The sequence below is a fragment of the Setaria italica genome, chromosome VIII (genome assembly GCF_000263155.2).
Source record: "Setaria italica strain Yugu1 chromosome VIII, Setaria_italica_v2.0, whole genome shotgun sequence".
Taxonomy (NCBI): domain Eukaryota; kingdom Viridiplantae; phylum Streptophyta; class Magnoliopsida; order Poales; family Poaceae; genus Setaria; species Setaria italica.
This window is the reverse complement of record NC_028457.1, coordinates 163,931-180,306: the sequence shown is the minus strand read 5'-3', so window position 1 is coordinate 180,306 and position 16,376 is coordinate 163,931. Positions and strand designations below refer to the sequence as shown.

The 16,376-nt window shown below is 45.8% G+C and overlaps 2 protein-coding genes across 2 annotated transcripts; one reads left to right on the top strand and one right to left on the bottom strand.

The window, feature by feature from the left end:
- Window positions 1-426: 426 nt before the first annotated feature.
- Window positions 427-4,104, top strand: LOC101785330 (fatty acid desaturase DES3). The gene is made up of 6 exons (XM_004978369.4): window positions 427-1,124; window positions 1,707-1,773; window positions 2,727-2,819; window positions 2,899-3,084; window positions 3,223-3,438; window positions 3,526-4,104. Exons 1-6 carry the CDS (start codon window positions 679-681, stop codon window positions 3,733-3,735), a joined length of 1,218 nt encoding a protein of 405 aa, XP_004978426.1. The 5' UTR covers window positions 427-678; the 3' UTR covers window positions 3,736-4,104.
- On the bottom strand, window positions 4,062-9,447 carry LOC101785731 (protein DWARF 53). The gene is made up of 3 exons (XM_004978370.4): window positions 8,102-9,447; window positions 6,493-6,724; window positions 4,062-6,365 (listed from the first exon to the last, which is right to left on the bottom strand). Exons 1-3 carry the CDS (start codon window positions 9,277-9,279, stop codon window positions 4,395-4,397), a joined length of 3,381 nt encoding a protein of 1,126 aa, XP_004978427.1. The 5' UTR covers window positions 9,280-9,447; the 3' UTR covers window positions 4,062-4,394.
- Window positions 9,448-16,376: the final 6,929 nt, after the last annotated feature.

The window sequence follows — 16,376 nt, the reverse complement described above, 5'->3', positions numbered from 1 at the left end:
TTTGGCTGCGAAATTTTCGGAGTTGGTGGAGTGGAGCAATTTTTTGTGAAGTGGAGTGCTCCAAACACCCCCTTAGAGCTATGCTAAACAGAGCCTAAATTTCACGTTAAGAGCCTCTCATTAAATCGAATCAATTGATGCTAATCAATCACTTGCTTTCCCGAACTGGACAGCAGGATTTCTGGCAGAACGTTGGGGGCTTCAATCGTCGACTCGCTATCCCCATCTCAGCCCAGGCTAACGGAGAAAATAAATGTTAAAAAAATTTAAATTATGAGAAAATTATTGTTTAATTATTTTTTTAATCAACAAAAATTTCTAGGTTTGCACGCGGAGCCGCATGCACGTACGCTTCACGACTCCAAAGCCTAGCAAGCTGGATGGCTGGCTGAAGCCTGGCCTGGCCTGCTTATAAGTAGCCTGCCTGCCTGGATCGAGCGGAGGAAGACACACATCCTCCTCGATTCATTCTCTCTCTCTCGTTGCTGCCCTGCCGCCCGGTTTCTTCTCCCCTCCTGTCTGTCCTCCTTCCTCCTAGTGTCCGGCCTGTCCTTCCTTCCTTGTTCAATTCCCAGCCATCGATTCCTCCTAGTGTCCGGCCTGTCCTTCCTTGTTCAATTTCCAGCACCAATCCATCGATTCTCCTCCACCTCCGTCCCCGGCCGCTCCAGATCAATAATGCAGCAGCAGCAGACCACGACGCAGATCCAGACGCTGCCGCCGCAGATAAATAAGAGGACGACAACGACGATGATGAGGGCGGAGGCGGCGGCCAAGGCCACCGAGGACGACGACAGCCGCTTCGACGCCGGCAAGCCTCCGCCGTTCCGCATCGGCGACGTCCGCGCGGCGGTGCCGGCGCACTGCTGGCGCAAGAGCCCCCTGCGCTCGCTCTCGTACGTGGCGCGGGACGTGGCGGTGGTGGCGGGGCTGGCCGTGGCGGCGGCGGCGCTCGACAGCTGGGCGGTGTGGCCGCTCTACTGGGCGGCGCAGGGGACCATGTTCTGGGCGCTCTTCGTCCTGGGGCACGACTGCGGCCACGGGAGCTTCTCCGACAGCGCCACCCTCAACAGCGCCGTGGGGCATCTCCTCCACTCCTTCATCCTCGTCCCCTACCATGGATGGTAACCGGCTCATTCTTCAGTTCTTCCTCTTTAATTTGATGGCTGCATCCATGCATGTTAATTTCAACAATGAATCCATACATTCATACACGATGCATGCACTGCATGCCCTTCCATACATTTGGAGAAGGAAGGAATCAAACATGCATGTGTATCGATGCAATCGGCAGAATTCAGGCCGAGATTTTTAATAAAGTAAAGAAGGAAAAGGAGAGCACACATGCTTGCATGCATCTTGCTCTTTTCAAGAGATTCCATCTGTGTCAGAGATATTTTGGATGGATGGATGGTCGGGCATAAAACTACTCTCCACGTCCATGTATCATACACAACTCGGTCTTTATGCCAGTCACCCTCTTATATTATATATGACTACTTCATTTTAAAACGTTGATTATATTAATTACACGGACAGAGAATCTCTGTTACTTGATGCATGTAAAGCAGCAGATGCAGCATTAGTATATAATAGCTCCACTTGACAACAATTTGCATTTGCCGTTACTAGCTAGCTAGCCTGTACGTGATATACTTACTATATAATTAATAGCATAATCCTGCCTGCCAATTTTATACATGCAGGAGGATCAGCCACAGAACGCACCATCAGAACCATGGCCACATCCACAGAGACGAGTCATGGCACCCGGTCAGTCCGCATCCTCCTTAATTTACTTTGTTTTCTTACCGCTAATCAGAAACAAAAAATCAGCAAATTTTTACGTTATATATATGGTTGCATATAATTTTTCAATTATTTTAGAGATGGTCTTCTTATTCGCTAGCTGTACAGTAGTAGTATAGCATCTTATATAGGAAGCAAATTTGGAATACTCCTAAGTAGTAAGGGACGGTAGGCTAGCTCTTGCAAGTATAGGTGGCTGGCTGTCCCTATTGATGCCCTCACAGACATTATATTTATTATGCCACCGGATCCAATGACCGTCGAGTTGAAGAGGGCCGGCCATGGCAGCTGCCGCCTCAGATGTTCAATAATCACATGAACAATGTAAAAATACTGTAGTAGCATTGGCAAATATAGTAATTAAGCTGCCATATAATTATTAAGTTATTATTAGTCGGTCCTTGTGTCTGGACGTGCGTGGTCCTTTGCATTGCTTTCTTGGGATTTTCAGACTGCAGATCTAGGCACATGGCGCTGCAGGTTCCCTAGCTCACTTTTACTAATCAACATGCTAAGCTTATTAGCAGGAAGAGATCAATTGATCGGTGTGGTCCATGCATCTGCTGCAGCTGCTGGTAGATTAGATCTCATCACCACATCATTAGCAGGAAGAGATCGATGGGATTCCCACCTTCAAAATAAGCTGTGTATTTGATGCCATTTGTCGTCTTGTCGTCTGTTACCACCACATACAGCTTGCTTACTTCTTGTCTTGGATAGGAAAGCTACCATCCATATTTGCCCGGCATCTTCAAAATAAAGTCTCGATCTAGTGCCGACTGTAGAATAATCGATCATCAAGATAAACTAAATTGCTACTTAATTTATATGTTGTTCATGCTTTAAATTCTGCCTGGTACGTACAATTAATGGATCGGAATATATTTGAGTTGAATTCATGCTAATGGAGTGAGCAGATGACGGAGAAGCTGTACCGGCAGCTGGAACCACGCACCAAGAAGCTACGGTTCACCGTCCCATTCCCGCTGCTCGCGTTCCCCGTCTATCTCGTATGTTCTGAATACAATGCTGCGGCTGAATAAAATGCTCACAGTATGATGGATGTTGACCTGCATGCATGCTGTGCAGTGGTACAGGAGCCCCGGCAAGAATGGATCGCACTTTCTTCCCAGCAGCGACCTGTTCACCCCCAAGGAGCGCGGCGATGTCATGCTCTCAACCACCTGCTGGTGCATCATGCTCGCCTCGCTGCTCGCCATGGCGTGCACCTTCGGCCCAATCCAGGTGCTCAAGATGTACGGCGTCCCATACCTTGTAAGTACTACACCCAGCTACTTGTCAACAACTTGTGTGTTTGCTTCCAAGCAACTCCTCCATCCTTTCCTAGCATTTAGTTGGTTGAATCGATCAGGCAAGCAACTCAAACTGTACCAAAATGAATGCATCACGCAGGTGTTTGTCATGTGGCTTGACCTGGTGACCTACTTGCACCACCACGGCAGCCATGACCTCCCCTGGTACCGCGGCGAGGAGTGGAGCTACCTGCGTGGGGGCCTCACCACAGTGGACCGGGACTACGGCTGGATCAACAACATCCACCACGACATCGGCACCCATGTCATCCACCACCTCTTCCCCCAGATCCCGCACTACCACCTCGTTGAAGCTGTAAGCCTTCCTTCTGCCCATCGATCTCCTATGCCCTTCTTCTTCTGGTGCTTATCTATAAAAAACTGAAATTTTGAAAACGGGCAGACCAAGGCAGCAAGGCCGGTGCTGGGCAGATACTACAGGGAGCCACAGAAGTCGGGGCCGCTGCCACTTCACCTCTTTGGTGTGCTCCTCAGAAGTCTCAGAGTGGATCACTTCGTGAGCGACCATGGGGATGTCGTCTACTACCAAACTGACCACGCCTTGAACACTGCAGCTCATGGCTGGGCCACTGAAAACCATAAGCAAAAGTGATCCATATATTCTGAAGCCTCGACAAGTTGCCATACTACTATTCAGAAGTCGATCCACTCATTACGGGATTGGATTCGAAGCATGGTAGATGATAGCATAGAAAGTCAAATAATAATTCAAGCAGAAAGCAAGGGATCCTCGATGATCTAATTGAAGCATGCATGCATATGTATTCGTTGGTTGATTGGGCTCATGAAATCGATTTACCCACTAGAGTAGCTAAGCATTGCTATACAATATAATCGTGGCTTGTACAAACTACTAGATGTTGAGGTGGAGATGAGAATCTGTATTGATGACTGCCTCTCAGAAAACATTAGTCTGTATGACACAAATAATAATAATATTACATGCCGCCTGATTGATTCATATAGAGTTGTTGACTAGGCAGTGGCACAGCAGTACAGCAACATTTTTACAGCAGCCTATCTGTGCTCGATCAACTGCTGATTCGACCAGATTAGATTACAGCAACCCCAAGACATGGACATCAACTAGACTGCTTTGCTGCTTATTCCATCAGCGGCCACCAAATAATGATAATATGATGCTATATACTATCAATACCGCCACTATACTACTAGTAATAAGTATATACTGTGACGGTGGCTAACCAATATATACTTACAGCTACCAATACTTACACGTCATCATAATCATCAATCCAGGAAAATTCTTGAGGGAAGCAGACCTCCAAAACCTTCATCTTTCAGAAGCTCATCCTCGCACGCTACCAGCCTCAGAGTACACGCGCTCACGTTCTTACACTTGACCTTCAGCTGCTCAAGGCTCCTCACAAACACCTGCTCCACCCATGTCCGCACGGGCCTCTTCCCTGAATCTGATGCACATGCTGCTCCCACTATTTGCACCATAGCCCCAACATCTATCTCCAACCTGCACCCAGAGCCCACAACATTGCTCGTGCGGTTGGTAAACTCCTGCAGCAATTCCTCGCAGAGTTTGCCAAAATCAACCGGCTTGAAATTGATTGACTCGTCGACTGAACGCAACAGGTTGTCAACAGATCCATCTGGATCACCAGACGAGTTCTCGTGGCTGCTGCTGCTGTCGTCGCCGCCATCATGGGTTTCAGCCTCGTCGACAGGAAGGTTCAAGTCAAATGGAACGCTTGATGTTCTATGCAGACGCTTTGAAGTGCTCGATGGTTCTTCTACCTTTTCTCCACCATCAGATATGTTAAGCTTCCTCTTACTGAAGGAACTGGAGTACAAAGATGCTTGAATGTCGCTCAAGGAATGCCTGGAGGAAACTACCACTTTACCTCCAGGGCCTCCACCGATGTTTGCTGTGCCTGGCTCAACTATGATCTTCAGGTGATGTCCACGAGCTGCCAGAACTTTTTCTTCCGACAAAGCATGGCCCTCTCCCATCCCAACAGAGGCTTCTTGACATCCTCGGATCATTCTTGTAGACAACACCACAATCGAGTCATTGAGATCAGCCACCCTCCCCCCATGCAAGTCTTTGTACCTGCCAGTCTCAAAGGCCTGAGTCAGACTCTCCTGAACAAGGAAGTCAGCTTTGTCGATATTCTCAAGGAATATAACTGATCGCCGCTTCTTTCTCAACTCCTCAAAAATACAGTCTGTGGCACGCTTTCCTCTGAAATTGGAGTTGCCCCAGTCCTGGACGCTAAAGTCCAAATATATCAGGTTATCTGAGCTACCGTGCATCAGCTCTGCAAGTGCCACACCAACTCTCCGCTTGGCAATGCTGTCGGGGCCATGGAAACTAAACCATATGTCATTCTTCCTGTGTGCACCACGGCGCCTCTCCATTGACCGGCACCGCACGATGGATGCACAAATAGCACTCAAGGCTTCCTCCTGCCTCCCAACTGCCTTAAACAGGCGTTCCATGAGTAGCTTGTAATCAAAACTTTGTGCTGCAAGGGGTGAAGGCCTCTGCCATTGGCCAAAGGCAGAAATGCCTCCTGGAGCTGCTGAATGCAGAGCACTAGGTGATGTTTGACTTTGACCCCAGTTTGAGGAACTCCTGGAGCAATAGTAAGGCTGTACAGAGAACTGGGGAGGCTTCAGATTCAAATCATCAACCTTCTTGGGCATCGGCTGGATCGACCCCTCAGCATCCTCTACATGTTTACAGAGGGCATTACTTGAATCCTTGGAAGAAGATCCGCGAGGGGTGCCCAAAACCAAGTCAGTTGCCACAGCTGCAGCAGATGATGGTGACACATGATCTTCACGGTTGTCACAATTGGATGAATTGCTATGTTGGGATTGCACACCCCTATCATGAAGGGGTTCATCACTCTTTGATTGCCTGACTTGAAGGTTCAACACAAGGTCTGCATTCCTTTGATTGGAAATAGATGGCGATGAAATACTCTTTGCAGTTGTGTTGGTATGTGAAGCAGACACCGCAGAAGGTTTGATAACCTCCCTTTGAAGTGCAACTGCCTCTGAACCTTGGCTTGGATTTGGTCCTGTTTCCCTGTCAGCTGGAACACCAATGTAATGTGGAAATAACTGGTGAGGATCTCTGTTGATCCTCTGGCAACCTTGGTGGAGCCGCAGGCAGTACTCGTTCCACTTCTTCTGTAGATTCAGTATTTTTGTATTCAATACCATCTGATCATCTCTAACCTGCACTGAAGAAAAACTGCACATCTTTTATACCAATCATATCCAAAACTACTCATCTATCAGCGAGCTGTACAAGTTGCATTCACTACTAACTTCAGAATTCTAGAAGATAGAAGTAGCCTCACACCTTGACTGCATCAAACCCACTGTTAGGATCCATCATGCTGCCATTCTGCAGCAGAGATGGTAGACCTTCCTGGTGAGCTTCAGCTGTAATGCCACTCCCTCTAATGATAGTTGCAACTTCCTGCTCATATCTATCATTGCACTGTTGGCACCGAGGGCCTGATGGCATGAGACTATTTGCGTCATAGGTATCGCACATAAAACCTCCAAAAGGAACAAATGACTCCATCAAGCTGCAAATTACAAGTTTGAAAATGTTAGATCCTGATGGCGCTATTGGGCATAACGTAAAACTCCTAAACAGTAAACAGTAGCCATCTGGTGGATGTTACTTTGTAATGAACAGCACATGTTGTCCCTAGTTATTAGCTTCTACCACAAGAGATGGAAATACCATACAAGACTCAAGCTGTATAATTACTCAGAATTGCTTAGAAAAATCAGAAGATGTCCAAGCTTAAGCTAAGTTTTAACTGTGGGCATTCCTACATCAGGATGATCATCTAGCCCACTAAGCATTTACTTATACTAATTATCAAAATTATCCAGGTAAAAAGCAAAGGCCTAAACTAAAGAGATCAAACAAATGGAGTTCTTAATAAGTCCTGCTTCAGCCAAGTGCTCCAACTCTTGAGTCTCTTCAGCTACTTAAGAATAGCTGCAGTTGCGGGAAGGATAAAAATTATAATTACCGTACAGTTGCTCGACACTTGAACCCAAGTACTGAAGCAAGCATATCAGGACTCAAGATCAAAGCTTGAACAAAAGAAGTCACTACTAGAGAAATGACCTTTCGTCCCGTACCTTTGTACCGGTCACTTTTTGAGGGTCTAAATTTGGGGGTCCCCGAAGGACCTTTAGTACCGGGTGTACTAAAGGTCCTCGTGGCTTTAGTACTAGGTCATAATACCATCCGGTATTAAAAGGTCACTTTTAGTACCGGGTGGTATTACGACCCGGTACTAAAAGCCTCTCCACGGGTTACTTCAAAAGGAAAGCATATCCAACTCCATCACATGTGCTGTGTAGGTGACTTGTGATGCGCGTGTGCGAAAGCCTCCCGGGTGTTCGTCAAATTTTTTCTTTATTTTTTGGACGAAAAACAGTTTAGTACCGGTTATTTGGCCCAGTACTAAAGGACCGACTTAGCAGTACCGGTTGCAAAACCGGTACTAAAGGGGGTTGAGTAAAGGGGACTTCTCTAGCTGTGAGTCTGCATCTTGTGGAATGAGTAAAACCAACAAAAGGGACATGAAAGACAGGAAGAAAAACATTCAGTCATGGAATAGCTTATTTAAAGAGTTTATTGACCAAAATGCTATTACTACTAATTGCAGTAGTACTACATGACTCAGGAAATCAGACAGGTGTGAGAAACAAGAAACAACCATGCTAGAAAGGGCAAACACACAGACCCATACTGTCCAAATATTAAACTACTAGTGAAGAAAGAACATAAACTAATCAGAATACTTGTGGTGATAACCAGACATAAAAGAAACATCTTGGTTGAGATAAACTACTAGGCACGGCAATCAGCGCACATGTATATATGTGCATGGTAAATAATAGAAATAAACAATGGGTGCGAGATGGGTGAACTGAAAGACCTTGTACTTGCGGGCTTGGACAAGGCAGTGGCAGTGGTGGCGGGAGGCATGACTCCGGCGGCTGCAGTGCCTGCGTCGCGCACGGCGGTGATTGGCAGGAGCTGGAGCTCCCAGTCCTTGTCGACGAGCGGGAACTTGGAGAGGAAGGCGAGGTATGTCTCGTAGGTGGCCGACCAGCCCATGACCCAGACCGTGTGGCCTGCTCTGTGCGTCTCCAGCAGGCGCGTGACCTCGGACACGACCCGGCGTCCCCTCTCCTGCAGGTCGGGGTCGTCGTCGGCGACAAGGTCCTTGAGGTCGCCGATGCTCAAGATGAGGCCGGAATTGGAATTGGGATTGGGATTATTGATGGGGGTGGGGCCGACGGGGAGGATGCGGTAGGGCGACGCGGTGGCGAAGTCAGCTGCTGCGGACGCGGCCCCCACGCCGACGAGCATGGGGTTGCGTCCGCGGGAGAGGATCTCGGTGATGCGGCGGCGGTTGTCCTCCCCCGGGGCTGCGCCTGCGACGGCAGCGGCGGGCGAGGGGACCTGGGCGTCGTCGGCTGCGGCGAAGCTGCAGAGGAAGAGCGGCGGCGGGCGGGCGCGCGTGGGGAGTCGGCCGAGGAGCGGCATGGGCGGCGCGGGGCGGAGGATGGCGAGCTTGATGTCTCCGCTGCGGAATCCGGCGTCGGCGAAGACGCGGCTGACGAGGGGGTCGTCGAGGATGGCGAGGACGAGGTGGGAGAGGTCGACCTTGACGGCGTTGGGGGAGGTGGCTGAGGTGGGCTGGTGGTAGAAGTGGAAGGTGTCGGGGTTGCGGCGCTGGTTGGCCTGGGAGCGCTTGATGGCGGCCATGAGGGAGTTGGCCACAGGGGGCTCGGAGTATTCATTTTCCTTTTCTTTTTCCTTTTGGGAAGAAGATGCCGAAGAAGAAGAAGAGGGGAGGCGGTCGAGGGAGACGGCGAAGCAGAGCTCGAGCGCCTTGAGCTGGAGGCGCGGGGAGTAGGCGGCGCTGCGAGCGCGGGCGAGGGCGTCTCGGAGCAGCGGGGCGGCGGTGGGCGCGAGGAGGGAGGAGATGAGGTGGAGGGATGTGGTCTGGGCGTGGGCGCGGCGGCGCGCGGAGGCGACGGCGGCGTCGAGGGCGGCTACGGCGGCGGGGGAGAGGCACTGGCGCGCGGCGGGCACCGGCGTCGGCATGGCTGCCTGCGCCTGGGCTAGGACTTGGGTGGGATTAGATTTGACTGGGCATGGGGGCAGAGTGTAAAATTGGGAGAATTGAAAAGGGAAATGACGGCAAGGCAGAGGGCGTGACCGCAAAAGGTCCTTCCGGTGGCATGGCAGGTGCCCAGCCAGGGAGAGCAGGTGGTGGTGTCTTGTTCTTTTATATCTCCCACCATTTTCTATTCTCTCTTCTTTCTTTCTTTCTTTCTTTCTTTCTGTTCTTCTCTCAAGAAACAAAACAAAAGGAAACAAAAAGAAAAGAAAAGAAAATCTAGTGACAAATAATTGCAGTAGCAGCAGCTGCAGCTTTTGGGAGATGTTGTTGCCTCGCACAGGCACAGACACAGACTCGTCACAGGCCCAGGCAGTGGAGTGTCCTCTTTTGGCCTCCCCGGGTAGGGTAGGGGCGGCCGGCAGTGGAGTGGGAAATTCGGTGGAGAGCACACTGCTGCAGATTCTATTCTCATCGTTCCTTTTTCTTTTCTTTTAGTGGTCATTCCTTTCTTTTCTTTTAGTGGTCACATCCTTTTTTACAGTGACGTGATGCGCCCAGCACTCAGACTCTGCGATCGATCTTTCTGAAAGATCGATGCATAGATCCTCCCCCCAACTGCAACACGTACACCACGTATCCTTCCCTTCCACACAAATCACACCCACCATTTCCTTTTAAGATGAATCTGTACCACCTTCTGTCGCTTCGTATTTATGAAATAGTGGCAAACAAGTTCAGGCGTGTACTATGTCTGTTTAGTAATATTTTGTAATTTTGTTTGTTCTTTTTGGTGATCCATCATTTTCGTATCTTGTAGGAAAGTTACCTGCCAGATTCTTTTTCCTTGCGGTGAATTTTTGTAAGCACAAGTTGTTGTCTTTTCTCCAGCGTCCTAACTTTGAAAAATAGACCCTCAACTTTAGTGAGATGGAGACATATATTTTAGTCTTAGGATCACACGGCACATGCGTCTCTTATTTGTTGCCAATTTTCTTATTGTGACACTCATACATGGACATTGTTTTTAACTTGCTGATTGACTCCAACCGTACGTGTCTTTTGATCAGTCAACAAGTGTGTGTCAGAGTGAGCGTGAGGCAACCAGAGGTGTCAAGGCTGCTGTGCTGTGCGCACACGAGGCGAGCTGGGCCTAACAAGTTGCCTGATTTTGGGTGTCCAAAATCACTGTGCTAGCACTGTAGCACACTGTAGCGTTTCGTTTGTATTTGTGAATTATTGTCCAAATATTGACTAATTAGGCTCAAAAGATTCGTCTCGCAAAGTACAACAAAACTGTGCAATTAGTTTTTGATTTCGTCTACATTTAGTACTCCATACATGTACTGCAAGTTTGATGTAATGGGAAACCTTCTTTTTACATAATGTCAAAGTTGGAAGTTTGGAGTGAACTAAACATGCCCTGATCAGATCAGAAATGCGAGAGGCTTTTTGTTGCCCTTTAATTTTCGTGGATAAGCATCTCTTTATCTTTTAATTTCCTTCTTCTTTTTCCCCTCCGCATACTATATTATTATATAGTATTATATTATTTGATTCCAACAGTGAAGTAGATAGCTAGCTGAAGACTAAAAATCTATGTGAGCCCCAACATGATGTATCTATTCTACTCCTATTTGATTGTACAAACCCTCCTCTCCTAACCAATCCCGAATCATATCATCAGCCTGCTCGATCGATCATCCTACCGCTTTCCAGTCATTATCAGGATGAGGATGCAAAAAAGATGGGACTTGGACATGTACCACCACAACCCGCTGTTGCGTGTCCACTTGGCCAACCACTATCCTGTGCTTTACATGGAACGCGATCCTTCAGTAAAAATGACACCCCCTTAGTAGTCCATGTTGCTTCCATCCATCCAAATGTTTTTTATTTAATCATTAATCACATCGTTTTCATGGTACATTTAAGTGTTGTTGCATTTAATTCAGTGCAATGATGACTTTGTTGATGCCCTGAGATCGTCCACAACTACGAACGCACCATTTCTATCACTCCCTCCATCCCAAATTGCAGGTCATTTTAGTATTTCTAGGTTCATAGATCCATCCCAAATTGCAGGTCATTTTAGTATTTCTAGGTTCATAGATCTTACTGTTTATCTAGATATACACACATACTCCATCCGTTTCAAATTGTGGGTCGTTTTGGATTTTTTAGATTCATAGATATTATTATGTATATAGACATACGCTATATCTAGATGCATAATAATATCTATGAACCTAGAAAAATCAAAACGACCTACAATTTGGAACGGAGGGAGTAGTAAAATTATGAATCTAGAAATACCAAAACGAACTACGATTTGGAATGAAGGGAGTACTTAGGAGTAGTTGCAAAACAAAAGCTATCATTTTTTTTTGTTCCCATGGCATATCTATATATAACGGTGGTGGTATTCTACAATAATGTCCTGTGATGTATAGGATCGCCACGACGTACTTTTCATATTACAGTGTAGTAAAATCAAAGCTAGCAAGCAGTAATGATGTACTCTTTGTTACTTGAGATACACGTAGCCCCTGTACCCTCTTCTCATGCACTTACTTACACGCCAATAGAAAAGAAAGGAAAAATATCTTTACAACTTGACAAATCTATCACAAGCAATTGCTTTTAGTCAAAATTGAATAGAAATGGCCCAAGAAAACTCTTTGGTGCAAAACTGCAAATGGCCAAATACCCATTCATGCTCCACCACAAACATCACATTCATAGCTTTTACAGTCCAAAAGCAATGGAAAGCAACATTTGGACCCCCGCCACACAATTCAAGTGCTCTACATTATTATTAGCACAAACACTTGAAAAATTGTATTAGATTGGTAGAGATCTTCATGCTTTGCCAAAACTTATTAGAGATCATAGGCCAATATTGAACATAATATATAAATTGTTGTCTTGGTTTGGTTTTCATTTCGTGAGCAAGTGGGCCAAAAGAGATTTGAGTGAGAGAGCTAGACGAGTACCAAATACTGTATACTTAAATAAGAACAATAACACAGTAATCTATGAAAGATATACACGCGAAGGGAAGCAGTAGTGATGGCACAAAATGGTCAAAACTCCAAATTAATAAAAGTGATGACTCTGGACACTTGCAAAATTAATAAGAAGTTGCAACGACACACTTGATGGATTTGTGTATGTGCATGTATATAGAAGAAATAAGTTTATCAATAGTAAAAATTCATCCTTTTGTTATTACGTTTTAGCCTTAATGGGGTTGCAAAAAAGATGGTAATTATAGTAGCCTATACAACGCTAGCTACAGCTACGACTATAACAAGTGACGAAGTTGGCCCTTGGTTGCTGTAACGGAACAGGGACGAGAGGTGGACCTCCGATTCACCACGGGCAGTGCAATGCAAAACGTTTATGGGAGGCTATAGGGTGACTTGTCAAGCCGGATTATTTATTTGGGATTTCTTTTTCGAAAATGACACCGTCCAGTGTGCGTGCGTGCGTGCATTTCAGTTAATGATGTCTATGTTGCGTTGGCACTACTTTTCTCTGAGGGTGACTTATGACCTGCACCGTTTCCTCTAATTTGTCATATTTTCTTTCTCCGGTCGTCTCTTTATTTATTTCTCCAAAAGAATTTAACTTAAAATTGGAGGACTGACATATGTACCTACATGCATCATCGCCATTATTGATCCATTATATTTCTTGATTCATTGTGCAGTTGGAAAGAAAATTTAAAATTTTTGGTTTAATTTTCACCAATCCTAATAACAGTGAATACAATACAATAATATAATTAACGTATGGGGCAACTGTTCCTTTCGGTTGGATGCTTTACATATCATGCCAGATGTTGTTTCAGAAAAAGTGATAACAAAAAGATTACCTTTTGGTAGTTGATGGATGTGCCATGGATTAGCTTTCGCACAAATGGCTCCTTTCTAGCCAAGCTTTTCCCTGTTCTCTTGAGTGCGTCAAAGCAGGCAGGGGCATATGCCTTCACACTTGTACGCATAAAGAATCCCTTTCTCTTAGCTAGTGCGATCTGAAACTTTGTGGACTTTGACGAATCACTATTTCTTTGCTTCCATTACATGTATTCAATGTAATTTTCAGTCACAAATATACATAAGAAGCCAATTGAAATTAGCCTGCAGGCTAGCTAGTAGTGGGTCAACTGACCACACTGCTTAGCTATGATACATTGTCCACACTGCTAGTTATTCTTGAGGCGATCTGTCATCTATCCAGGACCTGAGAGCACTGCAAAGTAGATTATTTGGTTTCAGGGTTTAGCTCATTGATTAATTAGTTGTTGCTAGAGATTTCCAAACTTGCCATATATGCATACTACTCCAGTAGCTCTAGAGTGCAGCAGGGACAGGTGTGCAAAACTGGTGGAATGAATCTTGGAAGCTTCAAGTCAACCTCTAGTCGCCATAGCTCTAGATTATATGCATGGTGTAGCTGGGAGGTAGTAGCCATTTTTGGTATAGATGCTTTCTTTTCCCATCCTTGAGATGGATGCAGGATGCATGTGTGTATATGTATGCATGCATCTTTATTTGTCAACATCCAGCAATAGCAGGCCATATATGCATGCTTGGAAACACACAACATATCTTTCTGGGTCCTATCCTAATCCTAATCCTAATCCTAATCCTATGACGACACATGCATGAATGCCCAAGATGTAGAGAGAGGATGCCAAACGAACTGTAGCTGACACAGCATGCATGATCCTTTAATTTTTTTTTCTGTTGAGAAGGTCATCGATCGGATCGGATCTTGTGGGAAAGATTATTTCTAGCTAGTGATTGATGACTAGTACGTAATAATTAATAAAAGAATGACCGACTCATCCATCGATCGATCAGGATGAAACAGAGATTGAGTAGTCAACTGTCAACATATACACACTGTACATGGGCATGCATGCACCTAGTAGCTCCTCCTATAATTTGATTTAGGGGGTGTTTGGATACGAGGTGCTAAACTTTAGCAGGGTCACATCGAATATTCAGATGCTAATTAGAAGGACTAAATATGAACTAATTACAAAACTAATTGCACAGATGGAGTCTAATTCGCGAGACGAATCTATTAAGGCTAATTAATCCATCATTAGCAAATGGTTACTGTAGCACCACATTGTCAAATCATGGACTAATTAGGCTTAATAGATTCATCTCGTGAATTAGACTCCATCTGTGCAATTAGTTTTGTAATTAGATTATATTTAATACTCCTAATTAGTATCCAAACATCCGATGTGATAGGTGCTAAAGTTTAGCACGCTGTTCCTAAACACCCCCTGATCGAGCATAAGAATACAATCAGAGCATGAGGCATGATGGAGGTGAAGGGAATGATGTTTACTGTAAAAAAGAACAGTGCAATCAGTCTCTCTCTCTCTCCAATAATACTCTCATATGATCACGTAACAGACAAAATGCTGCCTTTTCTGCAAAGCTGTGATGCCCCCTGGCCATCCTGTCGTGTCATGTCATGGTAAAGGTATGAGGAGAGAGAGATGCACACGTGCCTGTCACAAGAAAGCTTATAATATCATTCGTATCGTTCCACATCAACAGGCCGGCCTAATCTAATCTAATGGCTGTTTGATACGAGGTGCTAAACTCTAGCAGGGTTAGATCGGATGTTCGGATACTAATTAAAGGATTAAATATGAGCTAATTACAAAACTAATTGCACAGATGAGAGTCTAATTCTCGAGACGAATCTATTAAAGCTAATTAATCCATCATCAGCAAATGGTTATTGTAGCATCAAATTGTCAAATCATAGACTAATTAGACTTCATAGATTCATCTCGCGAATTAGACTCCATCTATACAATTAGTTTTATAATTAGACTATGTTTAATACTCATAATTAGTATCGAACATCAGGTGCTAAAATTTAGCGGGTATCAAACACCCCTAAGTCGGCGTTCCCCGTTCTTGTTCCGGGAGAGGGCCGACCGGTTTACTTCTTCCTAGCCAAGCTGAGGTGCAAAGTGCATGCATGGCTCATTTATCCAACGCCAGTGGTGCCACTTTTTTACTTTAATGATGCTTCCTCCACACGATAATTACTTTCAAGCTTCTCCATCGGTGTTTTTTTCTCCCTATCGACGAAGATGGGGAGCGCTGAGCGGCGGTGGCTCCCATTGGCGATGATGGGTTATTGGTCTCCACTAGAATCACACTTCACACAATCTTAACGTATTTTTGGTTGGACTTTCCAACCTGCTTTTACTTTTGCAAAAACTAAGAGTCAACTAAGAAATCTAAAAACCTCATGTGCTTTTACTCCAAAGCTATTTTTCTCCCGTACAAATCAAAAGCATATTTCCCTACTTTCATATACTTTGTACCTGCCGCTGCCGCTGGTTACGAAGGATACCACCGTCGCTCGGTGACGACGGCGCTGCCTTCTTCTTGGCTTCTAGGAGGAGCCCCTGGACCTCCGGCGTGCGCATCATGCCCCCGCCAGCCTCCCTGTGCAGCCGCAGCATCGCCTCCCATCGCGCCGCGAGCACCGGCGGAGAGCGCGAGGAGGTCGCGGGTGCGGAGGTGCGCGGAGATCAGGGCGATTACGTCCTCGGGGAGGGAGAGGATGAGGTCGCCGGAGGACATGGTCGGGATCGGCGGCGGCTGATTTGGAAATTTCTCGGCGATAACTGCACATCTCTATATTTTTTCAGACCTCTGTACTCCAATGGCAGGGGAGGGTGTAGGACAGAAGCGTGGTGACCTCAAGAAGAATGACTAGCAGATCAAGAAGATAATCCGAGGTAGAAGACGAAGCATTGTATGTTTGGATCGGCAATAGATAGTTCTTGTGTTATCGACTGAAACCGTGACTGAAAACCACATGATATTGATATCAACTCCTTTTCTTTCTTTCTTTCTTATATCATTGAACAAACTATACAATTAAAATGGAGAAATGTTGCGGCCAAATTACAGTGTTGTTTGTGCACTCAGAACCAACACTTGGAAGTTTCAAGTTGCACAAAAACTAGTGCTTGGAAGTCTGTACACTCAAGCAGTCACTAGCTGATCGTATTCCTCGCGTTTGG

Coding starts and splice junctions, on each gene's coding strand:
- LOC101785731 (XM_004978370.4), bottom strand. CDS start 9,279: ATGCCGACGCCGGTGCCCGCCGCGCGCCAGTGCCTCTCCCCCGCCGCC. Junction 6,725..8,101: donor TCCAAGCCCGCAAGTACAAG/GTCTTTCAGTTC, acceptor TGTAATTTGCAG/CTTGATGGAGTCATTTGTTC. Junction 6,366..6,492: donor GTGGGTTTGATGCAGTCAAG/GTGTGAGGCTAC, acceptor TCTTCAGTGCAG/GTTAGAGATGATCAGATGGT.
- LOC101785330 (XM_004978369.4), top strand. CDS start 679: ATGCAGCAGCAGCAGACCACGACGCAGATCCAGACGCTGCCGCCGCAG. Junction 3,085..3,222: donor TGTACGGCGTCCCATACCTT/GTAAGTACTACA, acceptor TGCATCACGCAG/GTGTTTGTCATGTGGCTTGA. Junction 3,439..3,525: donor ACTACCACCTCGTTGAAGCT/GTAAGCCTTCCT, acceptor GAAAACGGGCAG/ACCAAGGCAGCAAGGCCGGT.